The following is a 27,671-nucleotide window of genomic DNA, read 5'->3' as shown; positions in this document are numbered from 1 at the left end:
AAATAGGCAGAGCAATTAGGAAGACGTTAAACTAAGAACACAAGTGAAATGATTCCAAAGAGGGAAACACAGCACAAATGCACCATGCCAGAAGTAATTAAACCCATTTGACAAAGAATGTGAGGAAGATTTTTTTTTTTTCCTTCCTCTTTGCTCATTCCAAAATGCTAGGAGGCTGGATAACAAGAAAAAGGATGTGGACTGCTTTTACTGGTAGTAAGAATTGTGATATAATTGTCAGTACTGAAATCTACAGACAATTACACCATTTTAGAATATTAAGGATGCCTGATTGTTACAAGAATGAGAAAGTACTGAGTGGGCAAGGAGGACCAGAGAAAGAGTTTACATTAAAATCCCATCATCTATCTTATGGCCACTGATTATTCAGAATAGGACTTCAAATGCATGTGGATTAGCATGTGAAGTAATAAGTTAAAGTGTCCTTCATAAGATTTTGTTACAGACTACTAATGAAAAAAACGCATTAACTCCTAAGTGTGTGTCTCCAAGTTGTATAAATTAACACTTGCACTATCAGGGCAACTTGAACTTGAAGGAAAATGCTGGGTGTCCCATCCAACAAGCAATAAAATATCATTTCATTTTTTAAAACGGAGAAAACTAATCACTTTCCTATAGATACTGTTTCACTCCAACATAAGGGAATGCTACTTTGGATCTCAGTGTAATGAATAAAAATCTGCTAAATACTTGACTGCTGTCTAGTCAACTAGGGAGGACGTGGAGAGAAGAAAGTCCCAACTAGCCAGGTGAATATCTGATGCTTCCTAAGGGAATCAACCAAGGGAAATTAGATTAGGTAATTGATCATAGGAAATCTGGGACGTTTAAAATTAAAAAGAGAAAGTAAAAGGTGACTGGAAAGTCTTGAAGAACAATTTCTGTGCGACCCAAAACTACAACTCCATAAATCAAAGAGGATAACCACTGCCACATGCCCCTCCCAGGTCAGCAGCAAAGTGACGGCGGCAGTTACAAACACAGACAACTCTAACAACAGGACATGATGAAATAGATAGTGGTCCATATGAACTGAAAAACAGAAAATTAAGAAAAATAACAAGAACAAATTATATAGCAGTAAAGAAATCCACATTTGGCCTGGCAAAGGACTATCAGAGAGGGGCTTTGCTGCTGCTGTTTAAATTTGATAATATGGAAATTACTTCCCAGCCCCTGTGCAAGCCAGTCAGCCACTAGGCAGATAGCATATAATCGCAATAAACACAGATAGCAAAATGACCAATCATTTATTTTCTGTTTTGCTGCTTGGAAAATACATTATTTTCCTTTCCATTACCAAATAAGGATTTTTGGCATGAGCTACCTGATATTGAATAAAGTGTTTACATCTAGTGAATGTTGTGTATCACTCTCCTTATCTTCTCCCTGAAGATCTTCCTGGTCCAAAAAAAGTTAAATTTTAATACATTTTGAAATACTGGGACATTCAAAAGGACCAGAAGAAAAGCAGTGTCAGGCCAATGTTCAAAATGGGGCAAGTAAAACAATCCATGAAACTACAAGTCAAAGAAATAACAATGATCCTGGGAAAATTGATTTGGAATTTAACTGACACAGCATTAAAGAATACCTGTATTGTTAACATTGCCCAATCAAGCTTTACAGTAAACAGGTCTTCCTACTCAAACGTAATTCTTTTCCTTGGTAAATTACAAGTTTGATTGATGCAGATAGCTGTATTGATGTAAGACTCACACTTGGCTGAGTCCTAGATGACATTAAAAATGAGTGATATGTCAGCTAGGCATGTTCCAAATGAACGAAGATCCAGCTGAAGAGCAGGAGTCAGAGCGGTCACTGGGGAACATGGCCAACCACGTGGGTGCTGAAGACGCTCTTAGGGTGTTGGACTTGACTCTACTCTAGATCCTCATCAATTCTCCTGAAGTAAATGCAAATCTCTGATCAAATTTGTAGATGCCACAAAGCTTGGAAGAGTGCTAGGAGCAATCGGGGCTGGGCAATCCCAGAACCAGGAACAACAGGCATGGAAACCCTGCAAGATGCATTTGAGACACTACACACTGAGGAGATGTGCTGCCCCAGGAGGCTGCAGCAGCTGCACCCTGCAGTCACGGCTCTGCAAAATGCTCCTGTCCAGGGTGCAAAGCCGGACCTCTCCAGCCATGCTACTGCGGTCGGCAGCCCGGAGGGGAACAGCACACTCCCACCACGCTCTTTCCATCGTCCAGCCCAGGCTGCATGGGAAGTCAACAGGAAGGAAAACAACCTCCTCAAAACAAACAAAGCTCCCAAGCAAGGCACTGCTTAGTGATTCCACTTCATTCAGCTGACGTGGTCCAAGTAACCCCAGGTTAAGGTGGGGACAGGATACAACACGGGAGGAGGACCAGGAAGGGAAACCCCCTCAGCCCCTCCGTCTAGCAGGATGTAATGTGGGGTCCCATACCAGAGATGCACGGTCACCCCCATCCTCCCAAACACAGCCCCGGGAGGCCAGCGAGCAGTGACCTGCAGGAAGAGCTGCACCTGCCCATGATGAGTGGCACATGCAGGCAGCAGGCTGTCTGGTACCTGTGTTCTTGAAAACCTCTTAAAAATGGAATAGTGACATATAAGCCACAAAAACGACAGGAAAACTGGAGAAAATACCTTCAAATGAAAGACTGGAGGAGTCTGGCCTCTCTTTAATTAAGGAAAGGAAGATTGAATGTTGACTTGATTACCATGTATAAATACCTTGATGTGAAGGCATACCAGGTACTAAAGTGCTCTTTAATCTAGAAGATAAAGCATAACGACAGCTGGAAGCTGAAGCATACAAATTTAAATGAGACACGAATTTTAAACTGTGAGGGTGATTAACCAAATAACGAAGGAAAGGCACAGATCTTCTGTTCCCTGAATCAAGATTGATGACTTTCTGGAAAACATGTTTAAGCTTTACTTAGTGAACACACACACACACACGGAAGGTGAAGAGTATCCTGCGAGATACAGGAGGTCAGGTCAGATGGTACAATAGCTCCATCTGGTCTTGAATCCCAGGAACCCATGAATACTGAACAGCAGTTTTATGTCATTCTTTCATGTTCACGAAACAGATTGTAAAGCCAGCAGTAATGAAGTGTTTTTGCACAAGAATTAGGATGCCAGAAGTGAGGTGTCCAAGACTCCCTCTGCTCTAACAGTGTATTTTTGCACCTCATAGCATCCACTCTGGTTTTGCCCTTGGTTCTGAATCGGATCCAAACAACTATTTGGGTCAGGTGTTTTTCCTTCTTCCCCCTCTATATTTAACAGAGTCTTTTCAGTACTCAAGGGCCTACTCCTATAAGCCTCTACACTTCTGTAAAATAACATCTGGGTTCAAACCGTATCAGATCCAAAACTCTCACAGCATCTTTTCAAGCAGCACACTGCACTCTGCAATATAATATACTCTGGAAAGCTGAATCAGCTTTAGAAGAGTGGAGGGCTTTCTTTAGAAGGAAAGATCCCTCAAAATGTTTGTAAGGTCTTGGGCAAAAATGAAAACCACATGGAGCTGAGCTGTTTGGACGTGCTCCAGGGCAGACTGTGATCGTGCTTGCATGCTATCAGCTATTTTTCGTATGAGCAGTTTTTATCAGGACACTCTGGCAGGTCCAGACAGAGTGGCTACACCAGCAAATTAAACAGTATAAACACTCCTGGGTGCGGTTCAAATGCTTCTTGCCAGGGTTTGGCTGCACCAGCTTTCACCTTTCTAGTTCAGGAGCTGGCAGAGGCCATTCCCAAAGGGCAGTTCAGATGCAGCTGCGTTATCTGAGAGGAGAAGAGAAGGTTAATAGTGTGAACACCACACTCTGCCACCTGATCTCTGTGCTGAAAAATGATCTGGACACACTACATTTCCGAGTACAGAGGTAGCCAATGTTTCAGAAACAACCTGAAAAACCATCCAACTGAACCAGAAACATAGAAAATTAATCATCAGATTGGAGTCTGCTCATGGGTTGGAAATGTGCCCGTGATTCACACACAGGAGTCCAACTCTGTAATAAATACTAATAAGCTGCATTACTTTAAAGCAGGAACAACAAAAGCAGTAACTCCTCTCAGGACAAGACTACAAGACTTCGCAGCAGGGGAAGTGGGGAGAGGCCCTCCCTCACTGCCCCATCAGTGAGGAAAACGCACTGGAGTCTGATTCTCACTTGTTACAGGCAGGGGCCTGCAGACAACCCAACAGCCAGTGCTGCAGCAACCAGACTCCTCTGGGGTGAATTTTGCTCACATAGATAGGAAAAAAAAAGAAAATAAGAAAAAAAAAATATCAAGGAAACCACAGGCCAAGATTTTATTTTCTTGACCCCCCGAAATATTTCTTAAACCTTCTGACTGCTTCATGAAGATATCTTCGGGCAGCAATTCATATTTGACCAACTTGCCAGTCCCAGAAACAGCCTCATCCTCCCCAAAATCCCACTGAAAGATGCACAGCCCCACAGCTCTTCCATTTTATGCTGTGTTCCCAGACTCTCTCTCTTTCCCACACACACATCATCTTCTCCCAAAAGCCTTCTGTAACTTCATGCTCCCAAGACCCAAGCGTCACAAGAAGACATACTACTGAGAAATTCAACTTACATCCCTCTGTTCCAAACCTTACATTTCAGACAACATATCATTTGCTATAGCCCCTCAAAAACAACCACGCCCCCAAATTCCCACTGTGTGCCCTGGACACTTTCTCCCCCAACACTGCTCTGTCATCTTCCCCTCCCTGGAGAAGCCAGTCTCACCTCCAGTATCCGGATCATGAAAGTTGGGGTCCAGTCCCTTCTCCAGCAGTCTGCACACCTTCTCTGCATTTAGCATCTGCACGTACTCCATGAACTTCTTCAGATTTGCCTGCAGCCATGACACCCCAGGAAAACACACAATACACAGTGTTAACACCCCAACATGAAGAAAGAAGCCACCAGAGGAATATCCCCATTCAGGACACCCAAGGCAACCATCCAGAATAATGAGGCAGCACCTCCTAGAAGCCAGGGCACACGAGGGTATGCCACAAATCTACACGGAACATGGTCCTTCTGTCCCTCTCCTCAAGACTGAGATTGCTGGATCACCCCATTGAAATTATCAGGGGCTGCCAGCCACCACCCTCTGCCCCCACCGCAAGTCCCCTGCTAAGGTACTTTCTATTCGTACACACCGTGAGGGCAGGCACACGTGTTGCATGTGCTTGTGACACGGGCACATCAACAGACACGTAACTTCACACATTCATCAACGATGCAGCACGGTGCTGGCTATGGAAGGTGCTGTGCCAGCTGAGCAGCATCCCAGCGACAGTGAACCGTACTGCCCAGGGTTTCATCCGCATCTCACTGCAACGTCGTGGACATTGTGTTGTGTCGCAAACTTCGGAGGAAAGCTCAAGCTACTCAAAACCCAACCATTATTGTATGGCACAATGGGTACAGCTGCCACACTGTCTGCTGTGAAATTGTGCTTTATTCTTGGTGTAATTTTCTGTCTTTGACCAAAGACTAAATCTTGTCCTCCTGAGGGGAGTGCCTAAAAGGGTCTCCTTTAAGTCTGACTGGTTGTTTGTGGGTTGTCGGGTTTTTTCCCTTTTTTCTATTTTGAATAGCTGTACTTGATGAATACATTATTTTATTAAATTTCTAGACTCTAGAAATTGCAACTCTGCCAGGCAGGCAGGCAACACTTGGACAGGCTACAGTGTGAAAACACCCATCTCACATTTCCAGTCCAGATTTTCAGACCTTTGATTGCAGGTTGGCTGGGGTTTTTTTTAGTTTATTTTAATCAAACCTTGCAGTAGCCAGCTTTAGGAAAGGCACTCTAGAAAGTGTCTGACACAGCAGAAATACTGTGCAATTAGCTGAGGGAAGTCTTTGGGAAAAGCTCTAACCAACCGGTCAAGCTCCAGCCAATGGTCAGGGAACTGCTCTTGCTCCTGTGAACCACTGCACAGCTGGCTGAATGCGTCTGAGCAAAGCACATTTTTCACCCAGTGAAAAAACCTAAAGTTTCAACATTTTCCCCTAATTTGATATAGAAAAATTGTATCTTTTATGAAGCAAAATGAACTCCAAAGTGCTTCACTTCAAATTTCATTTTGAAGATGTCCAGTTGGAAAATAGAAAAAAAAAAACCTCTGAAAATACCAAACACAATGCAGAAACATGTCCAATTCTTTTCAAATTTCATCACATATTATTTTGCATAATATTTTGATTTTGTCAAAATTTACTCTTCTAGGGGGAAAAGTTAGTACTTTTAGAATGAATTCTACAAAGGAGCCTGCAAATCCCAAAACTTGGGACCCACAAGTTCATCAATGCTATTTCTCCAACATGCTGAGGAGACTATGGTAAGAAGTCAGACAGAAAATATCATCAAGATGAAACTTTCCAAGGATGAGACAAATTAATGCTGGGCTGTGAACCTGATTTAAACCAAATTCAGTCTCTGTGTGGTTTGTCTGCAGAACCAAGCCTCAAACATATAGCACGTTTTTTTCTAAAATCAGCACTATGGAGCCATGCCATAAACAAGACAGGTCACGTATTTAAAATTAAATAGCCATTTTAGCGCACTACCCCCTGCAATGTTACTCCATCTCAGCAGAGCTAATTAGCTCAGGCAAAACCCTATGGTAACACAGCTCCACTGCACCCGTGCCAGTACTTGACCTGCTCACTCTGTCTGCAGCAATACGCAGATGCGTGCAGAGATGCCAATGCCACAGGAACGCACAAGATAATGCACAAAGCCACAAACATGCAATTCAGTTACAAGGTTCACTCACTCCCCTTAGTGCCCCAGGGACAACAGTGCCATAAGGCAAGAGCCAAGAACAGGGATTCACCGGGGACGGCGGATGCCACAGCTGATCCCTTGGTGTGGAGCACAGCCCCACACCCCATCCCAACCACCTTGCCCATCCCCAGGCGCTCCCTCACATCCCTCAAGACTGCACCAGCCCAGGCAGGGCTGCCAGGACAGACCCAAAGCAACTGCGGGACAGTGCACACAAACAAGGAGAAAACACTCAGAGGCTAAAAAAGGGTTGGGTCACCAGCCGGGAGGTGCTGGAAATGTCTACGTGCAGTATAAGCAATTCCCACAGCACCAACACTCTTATCACAAGTGCAGTGAAAGGGCAACCGGCATCAACTGCAGCAGGGCAAAAGCACTGCCTTTTTGGGTGGCAAGACATTCCCCTGACCCTCGCTGCTTGGTGTTACTTCTCCCCCAGATCCCCTCTCGCCTCACAAGAAACTGAAAGCAAAATCCACCTCCTGCTTCAGTATCCCTTCAGCTACTGCAGAAGTACAGAAACACTGAAGGAAATCACAGCTGCCTGCCAGCAATAGCACAGACGGGACTTGACAACTCCAGCAACCGCCTCCAGGATGCCATCCCAAAATGCCTCTTCCCAACCATCACCCGATGGCGCAGATTTAACCCTGTTCCTTCCACTCCCGTTTGTCCATATGCCTCTTCTCCTCCAGCAGCCATACAGCAGGTGATTCTAACCTAACCCAACAGACGATGCTCTAGTAAACTCCTGTTGCCAAGAACGGCACTGCCAGTTCCACCAAGAACCATGCCAGTGGTTGTGGGACACGTGGAGGCACGACCCGAAGAACAGACCCCCTACTAACGTGGCCCATCCCCTTGATGCTGGCAGCCTCTGCCCACGCAGGTCCCTGCACCAGCAGCCTTCCTGGGGCCTCCAGGGACAGACAGGCACTTGTGCGCGCTCCTTGCAAAGGCAAACACCGTACCTCTGCATGTGTGATAGCGGCTCACAGCAGTGTCACTTTTATGCTGCTACCAGACACATCCCAGGCACTAACCTGAAGTTCTGCTCCTGAGGTTCTGCCAGTGACTCTCATTTACAACCTCAGAAATGCATCCTAGCCAGACCATCAGTGCCCAGCAGCAGTATGCTCATTTATATTTCTAGTTTTCGAGGTGCTCAGAAATTGAAAACACTTTTTGACAGTAGGAAGTTGATGCACTGTGTCAACTTTTAATGATACTTTTTATATTTAGAAAGGAAACTGAAGAGAAAGTGCATGAGCAAAAGGAGGATGCAGAGAGAGGCATACTTGATTCTGGGATCTGCATTCTCCTGCTGTAGATGCTTGTTTGTCATCACGGTCCTGTGCACCACACAGGCATTAACAGGTCTATGCGTGGAATTTCCCTTTGGGGGAAATCAATTACTACCCTGCATTTCCAGATGAAGAACAAAGAAGGTTCATCTGTCCAAGGTCTCGGAACAAATCCACAGCAATGCTTCAAAAATAATTCATAAAGTCCAGAGACTTAACCAGTTAATTTTTACATAGAAAAATATTCTCTTTCCACCAGTTTGTAGCTGCCTATCTGCTCTGCAGCATGCTCCAGATGTGCAGCTCGGTGCCCACGTTAAGAGGTTGCTGTAATTCACAACCTTAACGCTATGAGGAGAGGGTAGGACACCAGCACAGTGATTTCTGATCCTCCCTGGCCCAGTTCTGTTCCTCCGGTTTGGTCCTAGACCTCAGGGAACAATGAAAATGCCTAAGAAAACTGAGAATATAGATAATGAAAAAGACCATTCACCAGAGGCATAATGTTACAGCATTACAAGAATCCCATGGCAAGGATTTAGGTGACAACCTCCCTCCATTTACAAACAAACCTGAATTAAGGCATAACAAGGAAAGGGACCAAAAAAGGGGAAAATAAAAAGAAACATGGCAACCTAGATGGTGTCTCTGATCAGGCTTACAGCCCAGCCTTATTAAGAGCTGTGTTTGTGCAGTGGAGCCAGTGAGCTGTGGTGGGAGCCATGGCCAAGCAGCCAGGAGTGGGGTCACCATACACATTTCCCTGCCAAAAGACAGCGGGTTTGGAACTGGGCGTTTGGGTAACAGGGCAGCAACCGGAGAGACCACAGCAATTCAACTGCAGGCACTGGGAGCAGCAGCGCGTACGAGCAGAGCGGCCCAACGCCTCCCATTATCAGACTGTTTTCAGTTTCTTACTCTTTACCAACAGAGAGGTATATAATTAGCTCAATTAAGCTGTTTTCCAGAATGAAGTTAGAGAAAAATACATTGTTTCATTCAAGTTCAATATTTCTATGACTACAGAGAGAGACCACTGTTTCTATTGACAAATTCTGGGGAGGCAGTCTGCTACTTCCCAGATAGCTCTACAGCACTACACCAATAGCCAGATTTGGGAAACAACAGAAATTGGATTACGTAAAAGAGGAAATTGATAATTGAGACATCCTGGTCACTATACGCTTGAAAACATTGCATCAAGATCCAGGGACTCTCTTCCTTGGAGGTCTCTCTTGAATCTTGCCTTTGCAGCCCAACAACCGGAGAACTGCAACCCCCTGCCAAGCTCCCTGCTCACTCCCAGTGCCTCCTGGGCATCCTTCAGGGTCCCTGGAGAGAAGCTGTGGCAGGTCTGGGGAGCCTCTGTGGAGGAACCCCAGCTCTGCTAAGGCGTCTGCCGAGAGGCGAGGTACAGTTCCCCCTTGACAGCCCACGGACATCTGCCTGCAGCCCCCAGGTGCCGTTTCAGATGGTTTGGTCAAAGCAGCCCATTCCCAGCAAGCTGGTGCTGCCAGACCTGAGGCACCCAACATTTGAACCACCACCGAAGCATGGCACAGGTCCGACCAAAGAGCTTAAACCAAAATCAGACCAGCGCTGCATGGTGCATCCAAAGCCGCGTGGCAATCCCCACCCAGGGCATGGCTGTCCCTGCCAGCCCCCTCGTCACAGAGGGGACAGAGGGGCTCTCGGGGAGCTACTCCCCACCCAGGTGCGACCATGGTCATCGCAGCAGCCCCAGGCGCTACAGCACGCAGAGTGATGCCAAACCAATCATAGAATCATAGAATTGTTTAGGTTGGAAAAGACCTTTAAGATCATCCAGTCCAACCATTAACCTACACTACCAAATCCACACTAAACCAATCAAGGGTAGACTAGACTAAACCATGTCCCAAAGTGCCACATCTACCCGTTTTTTGAACGCTGCCAGGGATGGTGACTCCCCCACCTCTCTGGGCAGCCTGTTCCAATGCTTGACCACACTTTCCGTAAAGAAATTTTTCCTAATTTCCAACCTAAACCTCCCCTGGTGCAGCTTGAGCCCATTTCCTCTTGTCCTATCACTAACTACATGGGAGAAGAGCCCAACACCCACCTCACTACACCCTCCTGTCAGGTAGTTGTAGAGAGCGATCAGGTCTCCCCTCAGCCTCCTCTTCTCCAGGCTGAACACCCCCAGCTCCCTCAGCTGCTCCCCACCAGCCCTGTGCTCCAGACCCTTCCCCAGCTCCATCGCCCTTCTCTGAACATGCTCCAGCACCTCGATGTCTTTCTTGTATTGAGGGGCCCAAAACTGGGCACAGTAAACCAACAATTTGATCCTGGCTTTAATGTTTTCACTTAAGCAAGATTTCGGTTACACTAAAGGTATCTCCCATCTTAAAAATGCACCTGTTTAACCTGAGTTTGCAGCATGACAGCTGATGCGGAAGTCTGTATTTACAAGCATTTATGAAAATCTATTGGTTAAATGGCCGTTCTGCCAATAGTCATGAATTCAAGTGTGCTTTTTTCATTCAGAATCAGAAGCAAAACATACTTAGCTTTTGAAATCAACTCTACACTACAGATATGTCACAGCCATGTCCCTTGCTGGGTACATTATATCCACTTTTCACAATGAAGCAAACGCTGGTACTTACATTCTTCCATGTCGGTTTTTCAGCTTACGTTGCATAGAAAAGCTTTCCTAGCCGATTGTTTTCCATTTCAATTTAGCTAGAAACACAGAATATTTTCCTTATTATTTGGACTGATTCACTCAAAGCTGAAAGGAGATTTGAGAACTGAGAAAGTAAGGAAGCTTGTTTTCCTCCCCCAATCTATGAATAAAACCCTGGTGGGAAAGGAATGAGACCTCATTATTCTAAGAACTTGAGGGATTTGGGGCCAGGTTTTCAAATATATTAAGGTGACTAGACATGAAGAGAGAGAGCAAATGTCAGACTCCCACTGAAATCAAGGGGAGCTAAGCAGATGCCTAAACCGCTTAGGCAATTTTGAAATCTCACTAGATACTTGCTTTTTTTCTGGCACTTAAATACCTTTGAGAATTTGTGATGAGAACCACTCATACAAACCACATCTTCCTTTGTTTAAAAGATCAGTCAGCTTTAAATACAAAAGATATGTACTGATAAATTTACTTTTTGTATTCTGTGTCCAGTACATTCAAGCAACATTTATTTAAGTGATAAAGACAAAATTTAAAATGTTATTGTGCTTTAATTTTAATTGAATTTCACCTTTCATACAAATGCAGTTTGATACAAATCAAAAGAATAAAAGAATAATCAGAAGCCAGTAAAGGCATGGCATCCCATTTTCTATATGCAAAAATTAAAACCTAAATGTATTTAGGTTTATAAAGCTATTTAACTCTTAAACAAACACTCATAATGGATCTTCCTGTGAGCAAAAGCAAAAGTATTTAGTGTGAAAATCATGGTGATTTGCAAATCGATATTTTTGAATGGCTACGCTAACCAGAGCGAAGCAAGCTTTCTCTGGGGAGGAAAAAACCAAGACCCAGCAAAAACTCATGCAAATAAAATTAAAGCTCAGAGTAAGACTCCACCTTGCTTTCTTAAGGGGTGTTTTAAGTCTCTTATCTCCCAGGTGCCTTCACAGAAGCATCAGCAGGTGGCAGAGCCCGGGCAGGCGTCGGGGCCCAGGGGCTGCGGGCAGGCGGGACCCCTCTCGCTCCCACACCGGCACCAATGATGTTTTTAAGGAAAATGTGACAGAGCTGAGCTCTCACCTGTATCTCCCACCTGCTACCTGGAAACCCTTTGGGAAGCAAGCCCTGTCTTAGGGATCTTCTTTCTTGTGGGTCAGACTGCACTGCTCCCTGAGGAGGATCCTCGCAAGAGGAGACAGGAACAGAAGCCTGGGCCTGCCCTCACCCCTTGGGCTGCTGCCCAAACCGCAGCTCCGGTGCTCCAGCTTGGTTCACGTATCGTTACCCAAAACACCGCCTCAGCAGATGGCTCCTGAGCACATGTGAGGCACTTTTGTTTGTTCACAAGTGAGAGGGAGGTTCACACCAGGAGAGCGCCTGGGGACAGGGCGCAGCTCCAGCCACCCAGCTGGCAGTCGCCATGCCGCAGTCCATCCTCCTCCACTAGCACCAAACCGCAAGAAAAATCAACACCCTCCAGAAAAGAAAACCTCATTGAGAGGAAACTGGTGTGAGGGAACAAGCTTCTCTCTCTTGAATCAAAATGAAAGAAAATAAATGAGATATTCTTCTTGCAGAGAAATTATTCTGTCACTCGCTATTCACTGCGGGCTGGGTGCCGGGGGAAGCCAACCACAGGCACCCGGCTTGGGTGCTCTGCAAAAGCGGAAAGGCAACGCATCCCCTTCACGCCAAGCACGTGCTGATGTTGCCAACAATTTCAGTATCAAGGAAAGACTAATCTTTTCTCAGGGTCCAGTTTGCTCCAAACAGCAGCTGGAATTAAGACAAACCACCCACTTTCCAGAGCATGGCAGCTGCCGTGGGGTCACAGGCCCTGGAAGAGGCTGGAGAAGACCAACCTCCTCCCTCGCGCCAGCTGTGTGACCAGCTTTCACACAGGCCATTAGGCAGCAGCAAATAAACACCTCATTGATTCCCACAGAAACGTCAGACAATCAATTTCATGGCGCACCGCAGCAACGTTTAGCCACTGCCTTGGAGGCTGGCTGGGTGCGTCTCCACACCCGCCTGGAGCACCCCCAACACGAGCAGGATGGAAGCCCCGCAGAGGCCCATGCCTGGAGGAGGCCGAGCCCTCCCTGAGGAGCGGGGGCAGCCCCTGCCGTCCTGCCAGCAGCTCCTCCCCAGCGCGGACATCTTATCCACACAGGGCGCTGCCAGAATGTACTGGCTTCAGCGGGGATAGAGCTACATTTCTTCGTAGTAGCTGGTATGGGGCTACGTTTTGGATTTGTGCTGAAAACAGTGATGATAGCACAGGGATGTGCTAAGTTACTGCTGAGCAGTGCTTGCACAGCACCAAGGGCTTTGCTGCTGCTCACCCTGCCCTGCCAGCGAGCAGGCTGGAGGTGCACAGGGGCTGGGAGGGGACACAGCCGGGACAGCTGAGCCCACTGACCCAAGGGATATCCCAGACCATAGGATGACATGCTCAACAATAAAAGCTGGAGGAAGGAGGAGGAAGGGGGGACGTTTGGAGTGACAGCGTTTGTCTTCCCAAATCACTTGTCACGTGTGATGGAGCCCTGCCGTCCGGGGGATGGCTGAACACCTGCCTGTGATAGGAAGCAGTGAATGAATTCCTGATTTTGCTTTGCACGCGCGCGCAGCTTTTGCTTTACCTGTTAAACCGTCTTTATCTCAACCCACCAGTTTTTTCACTTTCACCCTTCAGTTTCTCTCCAAAGACACACTGAAATCTGGGTTGGCTGTTATCAGAGGAGGGTGGTGGGCCAGATGGGCTGTGGTCACCCAGGGCAGCCTTCGCATGCTCTCAGCCATTAGATCCTGCTCTCCTGCCCTTCGTTCGTTAGTTTGGGTAGAGAAGGGGAAGTCAGAGACAAGCGAGAGGTCTCCTGCAGCAGGCCTCGTCTGCGCCCAGCTTTGATACGCCAGTTGATGAGGTCCGATGTATTTCTTGCTGTAGAGGGAGGCCCCAGGACACAGATGGCACTGATGGCAGCACAAAACAGCAAACAACAAGACACCACCCTGTTCTCCATCCTCAAGTCTTGAATCCTTGCCCCAACATCACCTTCAGCCACTATTAACACAAAATCCTCCTCCAGCCCAGGCAAGTGCAAGCCCTCCATCCTGAAAGTGGGTGCAGCCCCCCTCACATGCCGCACCAGCACACACGGTCACTCCTGCATCAGCTCCAGTCGCCCATCTCTTCCCGAGTTCCTTCACAGCCTATGCCAGCTCCTTTCTGCTGTCTCCTCCCGGCATCACCATGGCCATGGCGTTCGCTCCCCTCACTCAGGTGCACCTCGTCCCCCACATCACACTGCTCCGCAGAGCAGTGACACTGTCACCTCCCCACTACAACCACCCCTCTCAGACACTAACCCCAACAGGAAAGGTGGTGACAGTCATGCTGCGGACCTGCCACGGGTGTTGTCCACCAAGCTGACATTCTCTCCTTGCTGCATCACCCTCTGTGTGCCTGCACCCGCCCCAGCCCCATGCCAGGGCTGCCATTCTTCTGTAACTGTACAGTTTGCAGCGCGAGAGGATCACCGTCTGTGGCCAGCACTTCTGGCTCTACACTAATGTCAGTCATCTACAACAGTAACGGCATATGGGCTCCTAATAATTACTTTAAGTATGTTTTAAGTGTGCTGCTTCTTTCCCCTTCAAGGTAGTAAAATCCCAAGTCTCTTGGTAGCACAATGTCCTTTGTGGACATTTTGGTAAATGCCAAGATTTTTCTGCACAGATTTTCGTTTATAAGCACAATGGGATTGCCCTTTTCTATCATGCATTTTTTTTTGCACTCCCGTTTCTAAATGGTCTACTGCAATTCAGTGGGAAAAATATCTATAAGAAATGTCACTGCCTGCAGATCCCAAGAGGCACAAGGGACTGAGGCTGACTGACTGATTTTACCAAGTCACTTTGTTATTGCCAGCAATACAAGAAATCAGTTTCCCCACTTCTTAGAACAAGTCCACCGGCACTCAAGAAAAGGAGTTATTTTTATTTTTCTTGTTTTTCTTTTTTAATGGCAGTTAAGAATCATGTTTCAAGGTCTTTAAAAGATTCAAGTAGTGTATTCTGCCACCAAAAGTCAGACTCCAAACTCTGAACGTCTTCATACTTTGCTCTCATTCAGATGAGACCATTAGCCACAGGCCTAAAGATTTCACGCATACCACAGCCTCAGGAGCAGTCCCACCATCCTGGTAGACCTAAATCTAATCCTTCACAGCCCTTTAAATTACCGCATCTCAGAAAAAACAGTATTTCACTACCTGAGTGATTAGGCATCACTACAAATAACAGGGAAGCCTCATGCCTCGAGCTACATGTACGGTCTGCACCACACCACAGAGGCATCACCTCCATGCATCTGCATTCCCAGAAGAAAACACCAACCCCCAAATGCACAGACAGAAGCAGAAACCCCCGCAGCAACCAACCCGACGCATAAGCCTGTACAAGCCTGCAGTGCTGGAGGAGCCAGCCGTTCCCCAAGTCGGCCCAGAGACACCTCCTCACTGCACATTCGATGCGGGGAATGAACCCCCACGCAGTCCTGCCCTGCCGCCAGCCCCCGCAGCATCCCTCCGCGGGGTCGGTGGCACATCAGGGACTGTCCCTCGGCGGCCCCTCGCCCAGTGGTGCCTGGCACTGCCGGCGCAGCAGATGGGGCAGAAGCAGGCAGTACCGTGCTCTTCACTCGGGATCTGCGGTCCCCAGCAGCTTGCCGGTTTTCTCTCTGCTCAGCCAGCCGCCGTCCCAGAGAGGAGCCCATGTCCCTCCACTCTCCATCCCCTTCTCACCTTCAAGTCAGCTGCCAGGAGGCTGCACACGCATGCTCCACTCTCACCCTCTCCCAGCGAAACAGCGTCAATCTGTGCCGGGCGGCTAAGTCATGCCGCTGCCGGCTCTCAGCACCGGCATCGCTCCAACAAGTGGTTGTCTCCCGCTCATGCCCCTCCTGGCACTACCCTCTGTGGCTGCCTCCGCTGCCTCCCTCGCACTGCACCCCTGCAGGAGCGGCCCCGGGGCAGGACGAGGGCTCCCCTTCTGCCCCCACAAGCACCGCAGCCCACGGTGCCCACGGGCTCTGGGAAAACACCAGCCAAAGGAAAAACTCATTAGCATCCTCTTGTTGGAGGCAAAAGGGAGCAGAGATGCAGGATCTCACTCAGATGCCATATTTTATCAGCAAGGGATGGTTTAAAAATAAAGAAACAACATGAATAAAATTTGCTTTTTAAGTAGAAATTAAAGCATGGAGATTAAATGAATATTTAATAAAGTGCATTTATGGCTACTACATGCTTGTAGGGGAAGTCCTCAGATGCTGCTGAGATCTCAGGTGCCTCCAGCCCTCCCTCCAACAAGCACGGTCTCTCACTGGCAAGGCTCAGGAGGACTGTGATTCACGCTTCCTGGCACCAGGAAGATGCTGAGAGCTTTCCAGATTTGCTGCCTGGATATTCTTATGTCACCAGACAGAAGCCTCGTGACTTTAATGTTCATGAGTCAAACCTGAACCCTTAACAGCATTTTGTTTCTTGTTTCTGCAGCTCTGCAAACTGAAGACAGAGGACCTGCTTCTTGCAAACAGAAGACAGAGGACCTGCTTCTTCCAACGAAGAAGATTTTCACCTTTGGGGTAGGTCAAGCCCTTTGGGAGAACGTTTTCTTCCCTTCTGCTTTACATCTGTGGCTCCACCTAGCTCAGCTCTTGCTGTTGTACCTGTTAACTGAAAATTTTCAACCTTTGCCTGCCTGTCTTCTGCAGAGCAGATGTGACCAGAAGCAAGGCACCACCCTGCAGACCCGCAGCAGGAGCCACTCACGGGCACCCTATGCCCAGCAGCGATGCAGGCTGCCAGGAGGCCAAAGAGGAGCCACAGTGCCCAGGTGCGCCTCCACGGCTGCTAGGCCCTGGGCACCTCCTGCGCATGTCTCGGAGCCGCTGGCTGTCAGGCAAGAGTGGCCGAGCGGCTGAGAAGGGTCAAGGCAGACAATGGCACGCATTTCAGAGGGCAAAAGGAAAACAGCCGAGAGACTGCCCAGCCCTCATCGGGAAGTGGTTGCTCTGCACAGGGGGTTTCCAAGGGAGCTCGTGATACACAGCCACAAGGGAGCTAGCAGGGAACCCTGGGGTCCTGGCCAATCCCACGTCCTTCCTGAACAAGAAGCCCCAAAGCCTCTCTTGCATGGCCTTCCCCAGCACAGTGCCCTCCACACGCAGGCCATCCCCACGAGCCTCTCCACACCACCACTCCCTGCCCCAGCCCTTCCCCACAGACTCTCCCAGAAAATGAGTTTGATGGGGGCTGCAGGTGTCCTCATGCCACCCAGCAGTTCAAATACTGCCCAGTGCGTTAGAGCCACCCAGCTGTGCAATGGCCACCAAGCTGCCAGAGTCCACCTCCTTCCTCCTGTCTCACAGTTCCCACATGTTGCTGGCCCTGGCCTCCCAGGAACCATCAAAGTCTTCACAGGGCCACATGCCATCTCAAGGCACAATTATTAGTGGCAGCAGAAATCTTCTGATGGTTCCAGACCTCTCCACAATTATTGTTCTTAATTTCTTAGGCAAGAAGTGACATCACAGGACCACCACAGCTGTCCAGGGGAAGAGCAATGCGAGAGGGCATCCAGCCAACACGTGTCCAAGGCCTGGTCACCATTAGCATACCTCACCCTCTGGCTGTGCCAACTGGGGCGACCCTGGCCACAGAGCCCAGTGATTTTGGTAGGGCGTCTCTCCTCCCAGGAAACACCCATGCATGCAAAAGCACCACTCCTGCCACACTCCCTGTTCTCCAAATGCCCAGACACTCCATTCAGTGCCTGCACCATTAATCTTGACACAGGCCTTGATCACTGCCCACGACACGTGAGGGCTGCAGTAGACCAAGAGCGCTTTCCACTTCACATGTGGATCCTACCAGCAAAATCCTGACCCAAATGCATGGGTTAAAGCCAGAGACAAAGCAATGAGCCCGCGTGCAAGGCGGAGGCGTGCTGCAGCCTCTTGCTGGGGGAAGGGAAGGCATGCTCCTCAATGTGCACCATTGTGCTCTCCAGGCATTTACTGGCTCTTCCATGCCAGAGAATAAAGCTTCTCTTCAGCTGGCCCATCATGTTTTCCTCTGCCTTACCACCCCATGGAAAGCTGACCCCACGCTCTCCCGCGGAGCCTAGTCCAACCACACCTGCCTGCTAGCACACAGAAGCCGTGCAAGTCTACCCCTGTGTGGGCACCCTACCACGGCTCAATGGGGTCCTTCAGCTTGCACCCCCACCTAAACCACCCCAGGCTTTGGCAAGCACCATCCATTTCTCATGAGTCCTTTGTGGTCTGGAAAGCAGGGAAGACTGAAACGTCCCAAAACCCGGTATCCTCTCTGTGATAGGCCACCATCAGCGCTGAACATGCTACCAGGACTTTGAGCTTGCCAGCTAGACTCCAGCCTTACCTTTGTATGGAGCTTGGCAAACTGCTTGTCATCCAGCAAAGTCTGGGTGTATACACGCCTTTTGTACCGGAACTGCAAGAGGGAAGAATGTCAAATATGAGATGAACAAAACCCACTCAGCATCAAACCGCTCTCAAGCAGCTCCAGTAAACATCATCTTGCATGAAGACATTCAGTCTCAATCTGAAAACAACAGATACAGAATACACTGTTCTCCTTCCTAATTAGCTCTAATAGTTAATTGCTTTCCTCACTAAAGAAATTCTGACCAGTTTTTCATATGAATCTGTCTGGCTTCAGCTTCCAGATGGTGTGGGCTTTGTTCTGCTTCTTCCCAATTAATTAGGGATCTCTCTAACAACAGAATGGTTTTCCCTAGGACAGTTCTTACACAGGTAGTCTAGAGCAGACTTCCCTGTAAGCAGGCTGAGTTCTAAATCTCTCATTGAGGGATCTTCTCTTCTGTTCTCAGATCATTTCTGCTGCTCTCTTCTGTGCCTTGCCTCTTTCCAATGTCCTTTCAAGTACACTGACTGTCACCCACACACTGCTCCAATACCAACCACCTCTGCCCCAACCACTCCTAAAACAAACTCACTACTTGTCAGGGTACACACTGAAGGATTACAGGGCCACGCTGTGCCACAGCATCACACTGGAAATTGCTGTTAGGTTTCTTGACCAAAAGGCTCAAATTTTCTTCAGAAACTTTGTTTTCCACAATGAGAGTCTTTTATTTGCAAGCAATCCTTGTCCCTGTATGTTTGTCATTTGGCTGACAGAGCATACTCTGATAGGGCCCCCACTTACCAAATTACCTAGACAGCACAGCTGACATTGTTATATTCTCTGCCAAACTTTGTGTAATCAGACTTTATCAGCAGTGATTTTACATTTACACCCAGATCCCTGGGGTAACCACATCAAGCTTGACATAGGTCCCTAAGAAACCCACTAGAAATACAGCTACACAGTGATGGCCACAGTGACAACTGCTTTTTATCATTGATTAGCTAGCCAGTAGCACTTGTCCCACTGATCTTTTATAGTGCTAATCCTGAACTTGAATATCATGTAGAACAAAATCAAGTACCCCCAAGTGGCTGCTACCTTTGTATAGTTATCTTTATCAAGCAGAATTACAATTTCCTTAAAGAATGAAATTGGATTTGTTTGACTACATCTTTTTTCAATGTATGAATTGTATTCTGAGATTTTGAATTGCTATGAACTTAATCCTCCATCAACATTTCATTATTTCAGCCGGAACTGACAACAAGTTATCTTTGGACTGCAGTTACTAAGCTCATCCCACTTACTTTTCAATACTGGCAAAATATTAGCACATTTTCAGTCTGTCACAAACTTGTACTACTGGGCAGATGTTTTCTCACACAACTTTTTTTTTTTAAACATTCCAAGGTAAAAATTGTCTTGCCCACTGATTTACAGACGTTGGTCCTTTGCAGATGGTGCCAGTGTCAGGGATCCTCTGTGCATACCTACACAGTCATGCAAGCATCCTTCAGTGGCTCCTCTTCATGCCCAGCACCACGTTAGAGGGTCTGAAAATGAGCTCCACTTCCAGCCTCTGCCTCCCAAGGCCTGGGCAGTGCTCTGGCTGAGCCAGGGCAGAGCTGCTCTGCAGACCACTCACTTTCAGCTTCCTGCCCAAAGTGCCAGCTCAGGTGGACTCGCCTACCGCTGCTCTTCCAGTGCTTGGGGAAGGTCCTGCAGGGCTCCCAGATGCCCCACACTATGCAGGCAGGGGCCAGGGTAGTGCATCAAGGCAGGTCTGAGAGAGGGAAGCCAGGCTACATCGGCTTTGATGCAAGAGCAATGCACACTGCCTCGCAGGTGCAAGGCAAAAATCTCATCTGAGAAGAGTTAAGTTGTACAACATGGTCAGCTGCTCAAAACTGAGCAGCAAAACTTCCAAAAAAGCAACTGAAGTGGGCAGCTGACCCTAAGCTAGTCACATCCCAACAGTTTTGCTCCACAGCTCGTCCCTGGACCAGACTTGCACAGGGAGGACATACAGGCACGAGAATTTCCAAATCTCATTCAAATTTACAAGGTGCATGAACTGAACATGTGATGGTTAATAATGGTGAGAACACAATGGTGTGTTTGGCATGCAAACAAAATAACCACCTCATTAAGAAGGATACAATAAGCTTCTGACAGTAGATAACAACCAGTAAGATAATACGGGATACAGTCAATACCTCCAAACGCACATGAGGGTAACTGGATCTCAGCAGATAGGCAGGTAGACCCCACTGCACGTTGCTTGGTCACCAACACACTGCTTCACAGCTGCTATTTTATCACGGTAAAGGAATCCGGAGTACCTACAGCTCTCCCTGGCGTAGAACAGAGCCAGCATCCCACCTCTCCAGGGAACTACTGCAGATACCTGCTTTTTAATGTAATTTTTCTGTCAATATGCACAAACCTCTCATTTATCTGAATACCTTCATATGTAGCCCTGAGGGCTAATTTATCTTTTGGGTTCAAGAAGCCTCAGTGGTATCAGCATAAGATTTATGTCTTGTAAACAGATTCCAGGTTTTTTGTTTTCCAATAGGATTCTCCAGTGCTCAGCTGCCATTCTTCTTGAGTTATGAAGACTCGAAATGACACACAACAAATATCCATGTCAAGTCTGCATTTAGATGTGTGTGCTAAAACATCAAGTGTGGACATTATGCTAAACTATACAAAAACAAAGCATTAAAGCTTGTATAAGGAACATTAAGGAATTTACTACCTCATAGCTTTATTTGCAAGCATTCTTAATGTTGTTCCAAATGTTTTTGTCTACATTAAATGTTAGTTTGCTAAGAAATTGTGCTGCACTTTCTTTCCAAATTAGTCAGGATTAGTTATAATAACAGCATTCATGCTTGCATTCATAAGAGCTTGTGCAGCTTAAGTGTGTAATGCTTTCTAAATAGACTTTGTGGGTAAAATATAGCACAAGATCTCTAAATTTAGAAGTCCACGTGCAGGTAACTAGAGCCCTGTTACAGCCAGTGGGGATGTCCACAGTGACAGCCAATGGAGCCCAAGAAATGCTGCAGGTCACCTTAGAATAAACACCTACATGTGATCACCTGAATCCCAGCCCAAGGCAAAACCTATAGTGAATGTAAATACAGAGTTAATTCAGTTAATTTCTGCTCTAGTTAATTTTATGGAACAGAAAATAGTATAGATTATCCTCCATGCTCATCACACAAATGAGGTCCATAGAGGGATAGTCATTTGCTGTCAAGGAACACAGTTGTGTTCCAGTCTCTACAATAACTGTAAATTAAATAAAATGTCAAACTCAAGTCCTTCAGCCTCATATTCAAAGATCTCCCTATGATTTTCTCTCTGTACCTACGAGACTGGCTTTCCTTCTGTTACAGCAATTTCCCATGACAGTTATGCACCACTAGAAAAAAAGAAATTTTGATCAACAGGGTCAGAAAACAGGGAAGCTGTTTCACAGGGCTATGACAGATGTTATGAAGCTCTCAAGCAGACAGAGTCACGAGCGACTAAAACTCAGAGTCATTTGCCTCAGCTGTCCCTCAATGAATTCTCCGTGAATAAACATACACCCACACAGACTTCTATGCTTGCACTCCTGGAAGGGAAATGGGGAAAAAAAGGGGAGGGGGGCAGGGGCATTAATATCTGTGGTGCCTGCAGAGACTACAGTGGAAGCGATCATAGAAGTCCTACATACTTATGTACATTTATATATGTGTGTGTATATATCTACATACATATATACAAACATTTAAAAAAAAAAAAAAGATGGCTACCTCCAAGTAGGGGACAGGAGTGTCTGGATTCAGGGGGTACTCCCTCAGCAGGCGCTCCTCATCCAGAAACTTCCCAGCCCTGCCATTGAAGGCCGGCTGGAAGAGCCCATAGTTCAGAACATCCTTCAGGCTGTGGTTCAAAGTGCAGAGGATGCGCTGCTTGGAAACCCACACGGGAACATCTGGATTCAACCGTAGACACTTCTGTGGAGAGACACAGAGGGCAATTAGCGCTGAGCATCACCAAGGTCCTGTACCCCATAGCTGCACCCAGGAACAGTCACAGTAAGAACAAGGAGAAGGATAAAGTGGGAAAGCCACAATCTTTTCCATGTCAGTGGATTACGAGAAGGGGAAAAAAAAAAAGAGTTAGAGAAGGATGAGATTGAGCAGATCCCCCCTAATGCATTTTGTGGGGTTCAGGGCAGACTCAAACCCTGTATGTTATAACATCCTATAAAATATGAGAAGTGTCAAAAGAATATTTTATGGCCTAATAACAGTATAATAGCAAAATTTCACTTAAAAAATCCCACATAGGGTGTAAAGAGTCTACTGGCTTCTCCGTCACAGAATTCATAGGTGTACAGACAAAGGAGGGATGAACTGCAGCACCGTGAGCACTGCCAGGATCCGGAGGCATCCAGCGAGGCCTTCCCAGCCGGAGGAGGGGAGGAGAAGAGCCCTCTGCCTCCCTGCATGGAGTCACACTTCCCCATCTCACCCTGTGACTGCAGTGCCTTTCCCTGGTACCATAAGCAGTTTCCCTCCCTCCTCAGGACCCAAGTCATCAAATAGTTATAGCCCACCATCTCCAGGCTGTATTTCCTACAGCTGCAGCTGCTGCTGCCACACTCCAGCTGGCTGCAGCACCAGGGCCGTGGTGCTGGCGGACGGAGCGGGCCAGCCATGGGAACCTGCCTCTGCCAGAGCCCGCCGAGCCGCACAGCCTGGCGCCGTATCCCCTCCGCTGCGGCGGCGGGGCAGCAGGCTCTTCGCAGCATCTGCTCTTGCAGATGGTAGGTCTTGTAACAGCCTGTCCCCATCGGCAGCCACGGTTTCCTTGTTTTCTCTCCCAGGTCCCTGGTTTTGCATTTTAGCCCTCAACCTTTCCTTGCTCCCAACACTTTGTTTTCCTCCTTGTTTGTTTCTCCTCCCCCTCCACACTTTCTGCGGGAGAAGACAGCATTTAGTCTTGTTTCAGTATTTCATTTCAAAGCCACAGCCCGTCAGCCCCATTTAATGCTCCTGATTTTTGTGCTGGGAGGCAAAGTGAATGATCACCCTCCCCACCTCTGCAGTGCTCCCCCAGCAGCCACTGCTTTCCCAGGCTGAGTCCTGCTCCACTCGTCACACAGAGGCACTCCATGCTTCTGCCCACCCTGTTATTCCCCAAGACCACATAATTTCAAACATTGGAACAGGCTGCCCAGAGAGGTGGGGGAGTCCCCATTCCTGGAAAGTGTTCAAAAAACAGGTAGACGTGGCACTTTGGGACATGGTTTAGTGGGCATGGGGGTGTTGGGGTGACGGTTGGACTGATGATCTTAGAGATCCTTTCCAACCTTAATGATTCCTAGTTTTTATTTTCATTAAAAAATAATCCAGCCACCAAGCCAGGAAACGTGAAATTGCTACTCCACCCTTAACTGGTTTAGTGGTGGACTTGATATTGTTAGGTTAATGGTTGGACTGGATGATCTTAAAGGTCTTTTCCAACCTAAACAATTCTATGATTCTATGATCACCCTTGCAACAGGAGACTGGAGGTGCATGCCGTGTCCAAGGGATAGGTGCAGCACAGATCCATGCAGCAGCATAAGCATGTTTTGTCCATGAAGGTGTTGAAGAATTGAGGCCTGAATACAGACATCTATTTGGATTTCCAAACAGACAGACTGACCTGATCCCCACCTTCTCCACATGCTCAGCAGCACTTCCAGCGGCTGCAATGGACCCGCAGTGCCAGAGCTCCTGCCACCACCACACTGTGTCCCCACCACAGCAGGAGAAGGACACTCACCCATTCACCCGGGCATCAGAAGTAACTGCACATCCTCACTCACCCCTTCAGCCCTACTTCCAACTTCAAAATTTAATCCCATGGCCTGTTTCGGTCCCTTTTCCCGTTAATAGCATCTTTTCGGTTCTGTGAATTAAGCAGGCACTGTTTTGAAAAAAATAATGAGCTTTGCCCAGAGAGAAGCAAATGACCCTGCTGGGCACAGGGCGGAAGCCGGCAGAGCACCCACGCTGCCCTGCACAGTGCCAGCGTGCCTGCCTGCGCACCACCACCACCTGGAAAAGTCACCACGTGAGACAGAAAGCCACCAAGCTGATGTTACAGCTCATTTTTCTCAGGCATGGATAACTTGCACGTGGCAGCAAGCATTTGTACCACAAACAGAAGTCAGCGTTATCTATTTCATCGCTGACCGTATTAGCAAGTCAGCATGCTTATCAGCTGGGGCTTATCCTACAGCAGGTACTGAGGAAGAGGCAGCAGGTTGCTGGTGTGAGAAATCAGTTCAAAACCTTTGAGAAACACCAGCTCTGTTCTCTTTCAGTCCTCAAAGAGAAGCAGAATATGCACCATTCTTTCAGGGACCCATAAATAGAAAACAAACATTGTCTATACCTTCCTACTTACTTATTTAGCCCCTAGGACTCTTCCTCACTGTCAAATTATGCTGTTCAATATTAAAACATGTGGCTAAAGGAAAAAAGCACTGATGGGCATGCACATTGAAGGAAGGTCCTGGCACAAAAATCACTGAATTTCATACCAAACTTTATACTGCAGAGGCATACTCGGGCGAGTATTAACACTTCATATTTAAGAGAGAAAACAACTTGCACCCTGCAGTGTGTCTCTTTCTGTCTTTAACCTGCATCAGAAATCAGAAAGAAGAAAACATCTACTTCAGCTGCGAGGTCAAAGTGCTGCACAGCCCTTTGTGGGCATAATCCAGCTACTTAAATGCCTCTTATGACTGCTTCTCCAAATACCATCGCATATATTAATGAATTTCTCATATCAGAGATCCTGCAACTAAACTTGCTTATTCCACTCCATGATGCAGCACTGCCACTCCAGGAGCGATCCAAAAACATGAGGCTAATCCCACAAACCCCTGCCAGAAGGGCTGCAAGGGATACTTGGACACTCAAATCAACATTAATTTTAAAAGGAACCAAATTGCCTTGTACAGTCCCAAGCCCGCAGGGGAAGGAAAGGTCTCTGCCCCTTCCTCTTGACACTCTCCTGAATCAAGAGGCTCATCGCTGTTCCTGGTGTCAGTCCCCAGAAGACCCAGGAGGGATCCCGGGGAGCCGAAGGAGGCACCTCCACAGGGAGCACACTGCAGCGGCGCCAGTCCCGCGTGCTGGTCGGTGCGGCACAGCACCTGCAGAGCCCACCCTGCAGCCGGGGCAGGTCCCAGAGCTGTAGGCAGGCTCAGAGGGCAGAGTGGGAGCAGCTTTCAGAACAAGTTGCTCGCTCTGGATTGCAGTTACAAGTGATAATTTCTTCCATACAATTATAAGCTCTGATCACAACAATCAAAGCCTTAGGAACAACTCTTGGAAAGAAAATGGTACAGCTTCTCAACTTTTAGACAGCATAGATGACTCCTTCCTGAAGGAAGAAAGAGCTCAGAGCTTCAGATTCAATCCTCAGCAATGCACAGGATGACAGACAAGATCTATTCAAGAGCCACCCTGCAATAACAATAAAGAACTTACATTCAACAATCCCTTAAGAGCAAAAAAGCCAGAAATTCTTCATCGAAGAGCACACAAATGAGAGAGAGTTGAAAGGAAATTAAAAGAAGCAGCTGAAAAGGTAATGTGCTTGCAGGCAGCAGGGAGTGTATTTCATAATATCACATTAGAAGCTCTGAGTAAATGTATGGCAAAAATGAAAAAACAGCCTCTAAGAGTCCCCTACAGAAAGATGGAGCAGCCAAACCAGGAGAGCAGAGGAATCTATCAAAAGTAAAAGATTTCCTTTAGAAAATGGGAGTTACCTCTGAACGGGAACAGAAAAGAGCACAATCCTGGCATGCTACATGCAAAATAACAATGGTATTGAAGTCATAAAAACTAACAAATGCAGAGGAAGAGGGGAGCCTGAAAGAAAGTGGGTGAGGGTGGCAAGCAACAGAGGCTTGAGAGTCATCCAAGGAGTCCCGGAGCAACTCCCATGAGGACTGGCTGCAGGATGGGCTCCTCACTGGTCGCCATCACAATGGATGCCAATGCAAAAGGTCTCGCAGACAAGGAATAAAAGCTCCCCAGTAGATGCACGAGCATGGCTAATTTGAGAGCACAACTGCAAGCGGCGCCAATCGCCCATGCACGGCGCTGGCTGTGCTCTGCACCGCATCGTGCAAACCCTCTGGGAGTGAGGGCAGAGCCCAGGCAGGAGATGCTGATACCCAGGAGGGGCTCATGATTCTGCCATGCTCTGGGCCCAAAGGCCTGGCCTCTGTCCAAGGAACATGGACAGGAACTGTGACAAACATTTACGTTGCTGAAAAATCTGCTTATTTTCTGTGGAGTCATGCCTCACACCCACAAGGAGAGCCTGGAGGAAACCCACGCCTACCAGAATAAGGCTGGCCTGTTTACCAATATGCATGCACATTTCCAAAAAGGTACCTTGCTGCCTTAAACTAAAGTGCCAGAAGCAAGAAAGCTCTTTTGGATCCCTAATCGACAAGGAAGATAGTAAACAAAGGTGAAGGTCAACTACGCAGGTTTCCTGACACCGGAGTTCATCAGCGGAGTCACATGGAGCCCGTGCTGGGATCTGGGCTGAAGTGATGTAGAAAGGGCTGCTATGACACTCATGAATTGGCAGCACATCCAGATCTTCTACATCACATGCAGGTCTGGTGGCACTCTTTTCAGGAAACAACAGAAACAGGAAAAAGGTAAAGGGAAAGATGGCAAAGGTGACCAGAGCCACAGAGCAGTCTGCAGAGGACAAACACACCACGTCTGAACTCGGAGCTGGAGCGGAGCGTCCCAGGGGAGCCTGCAGCGCTCCGCTGCATTGAGCCAGGCCCTTGCACCGAGTGAGCAGCAGCTCCTTGAAACACCAGGACTGGGACAAAGTTACAGGAACAGATGCTATTTATAAAACAAACAAGCCCAGGTAACTTTTTCACCTTTCCTTAAAAGGCTATGTTTGGGTTTCTCCAATTATACATTTTTTTTGTCCCAATTACTCATTAAAAGCCTATCCCCTTAAGCAGCAGTTTCAGCAGCAAGCTCTTCCTGCGATCTGGGGCAGATGTCACTGGTCCCCTGCAGTGTGTGAAATCCCTCAGGATCCTTCTGGCCTCGCTCGCATGCCAGCCAGAGAAGGGATCGGATCCACAAGACAGCCGTGACCAGGAATTGCCCAGAGCACTCCCACCAGCAACCCCTCAAACCCACCACCAGCCCTGAGGGGCAGGGGCTGGGGAGCCAGCAGCAGCCCCCACGTGCAGATGGCCCTGGCCAGGGACCATGGGACTGGTTGAACATCGCC

At 47.7% G+C, this 27,671-nt stretch overlaps 1 protein-coding gene across 1 annotated transcript in view; it reads right to left on the bottom strand.

Annotated features, from left to right (window-relative positions):
* Window positions 1–27,671, bottom strand: part of SHANK3 (SH3 and multiple ankyrin repeat domains 3) — a 356,977-nt gene that overhangs the window by 295,634 nt on the left and 33,672 nt on the right. Inside the window, 3 exon segments of the mRNA XM_075708911.1 lie at window positions 4,797–4,905; window positions 18,312–18,383; window positions 22,133–22,336. Of these exon segments, the coding sequence (XP_075565026.1) occupies window positions 4,797–4,905; window positions 18,312–18,383; window positions 22,133–22,336 (385 nt within the window).

The sequence above is a fragment of the Pelecanus crispus genome, chromosome 1 (assembly GCF_030463565.1).
Source record: "Pelecanus crispus isolate bPelCri1 chromosome 1, bPelCri1.pri, whole genome shotgun sequence".
Taxonomy (NCBI): Eukaryota; Metazoa; Chordata; class Aves; order Pelecaniformes; family Pelecanidae; genus Pelecanus; species Pelecanus crispus.
This window is presented reverse-complemented; position numbering and strand designations above follow the sequence as displayed.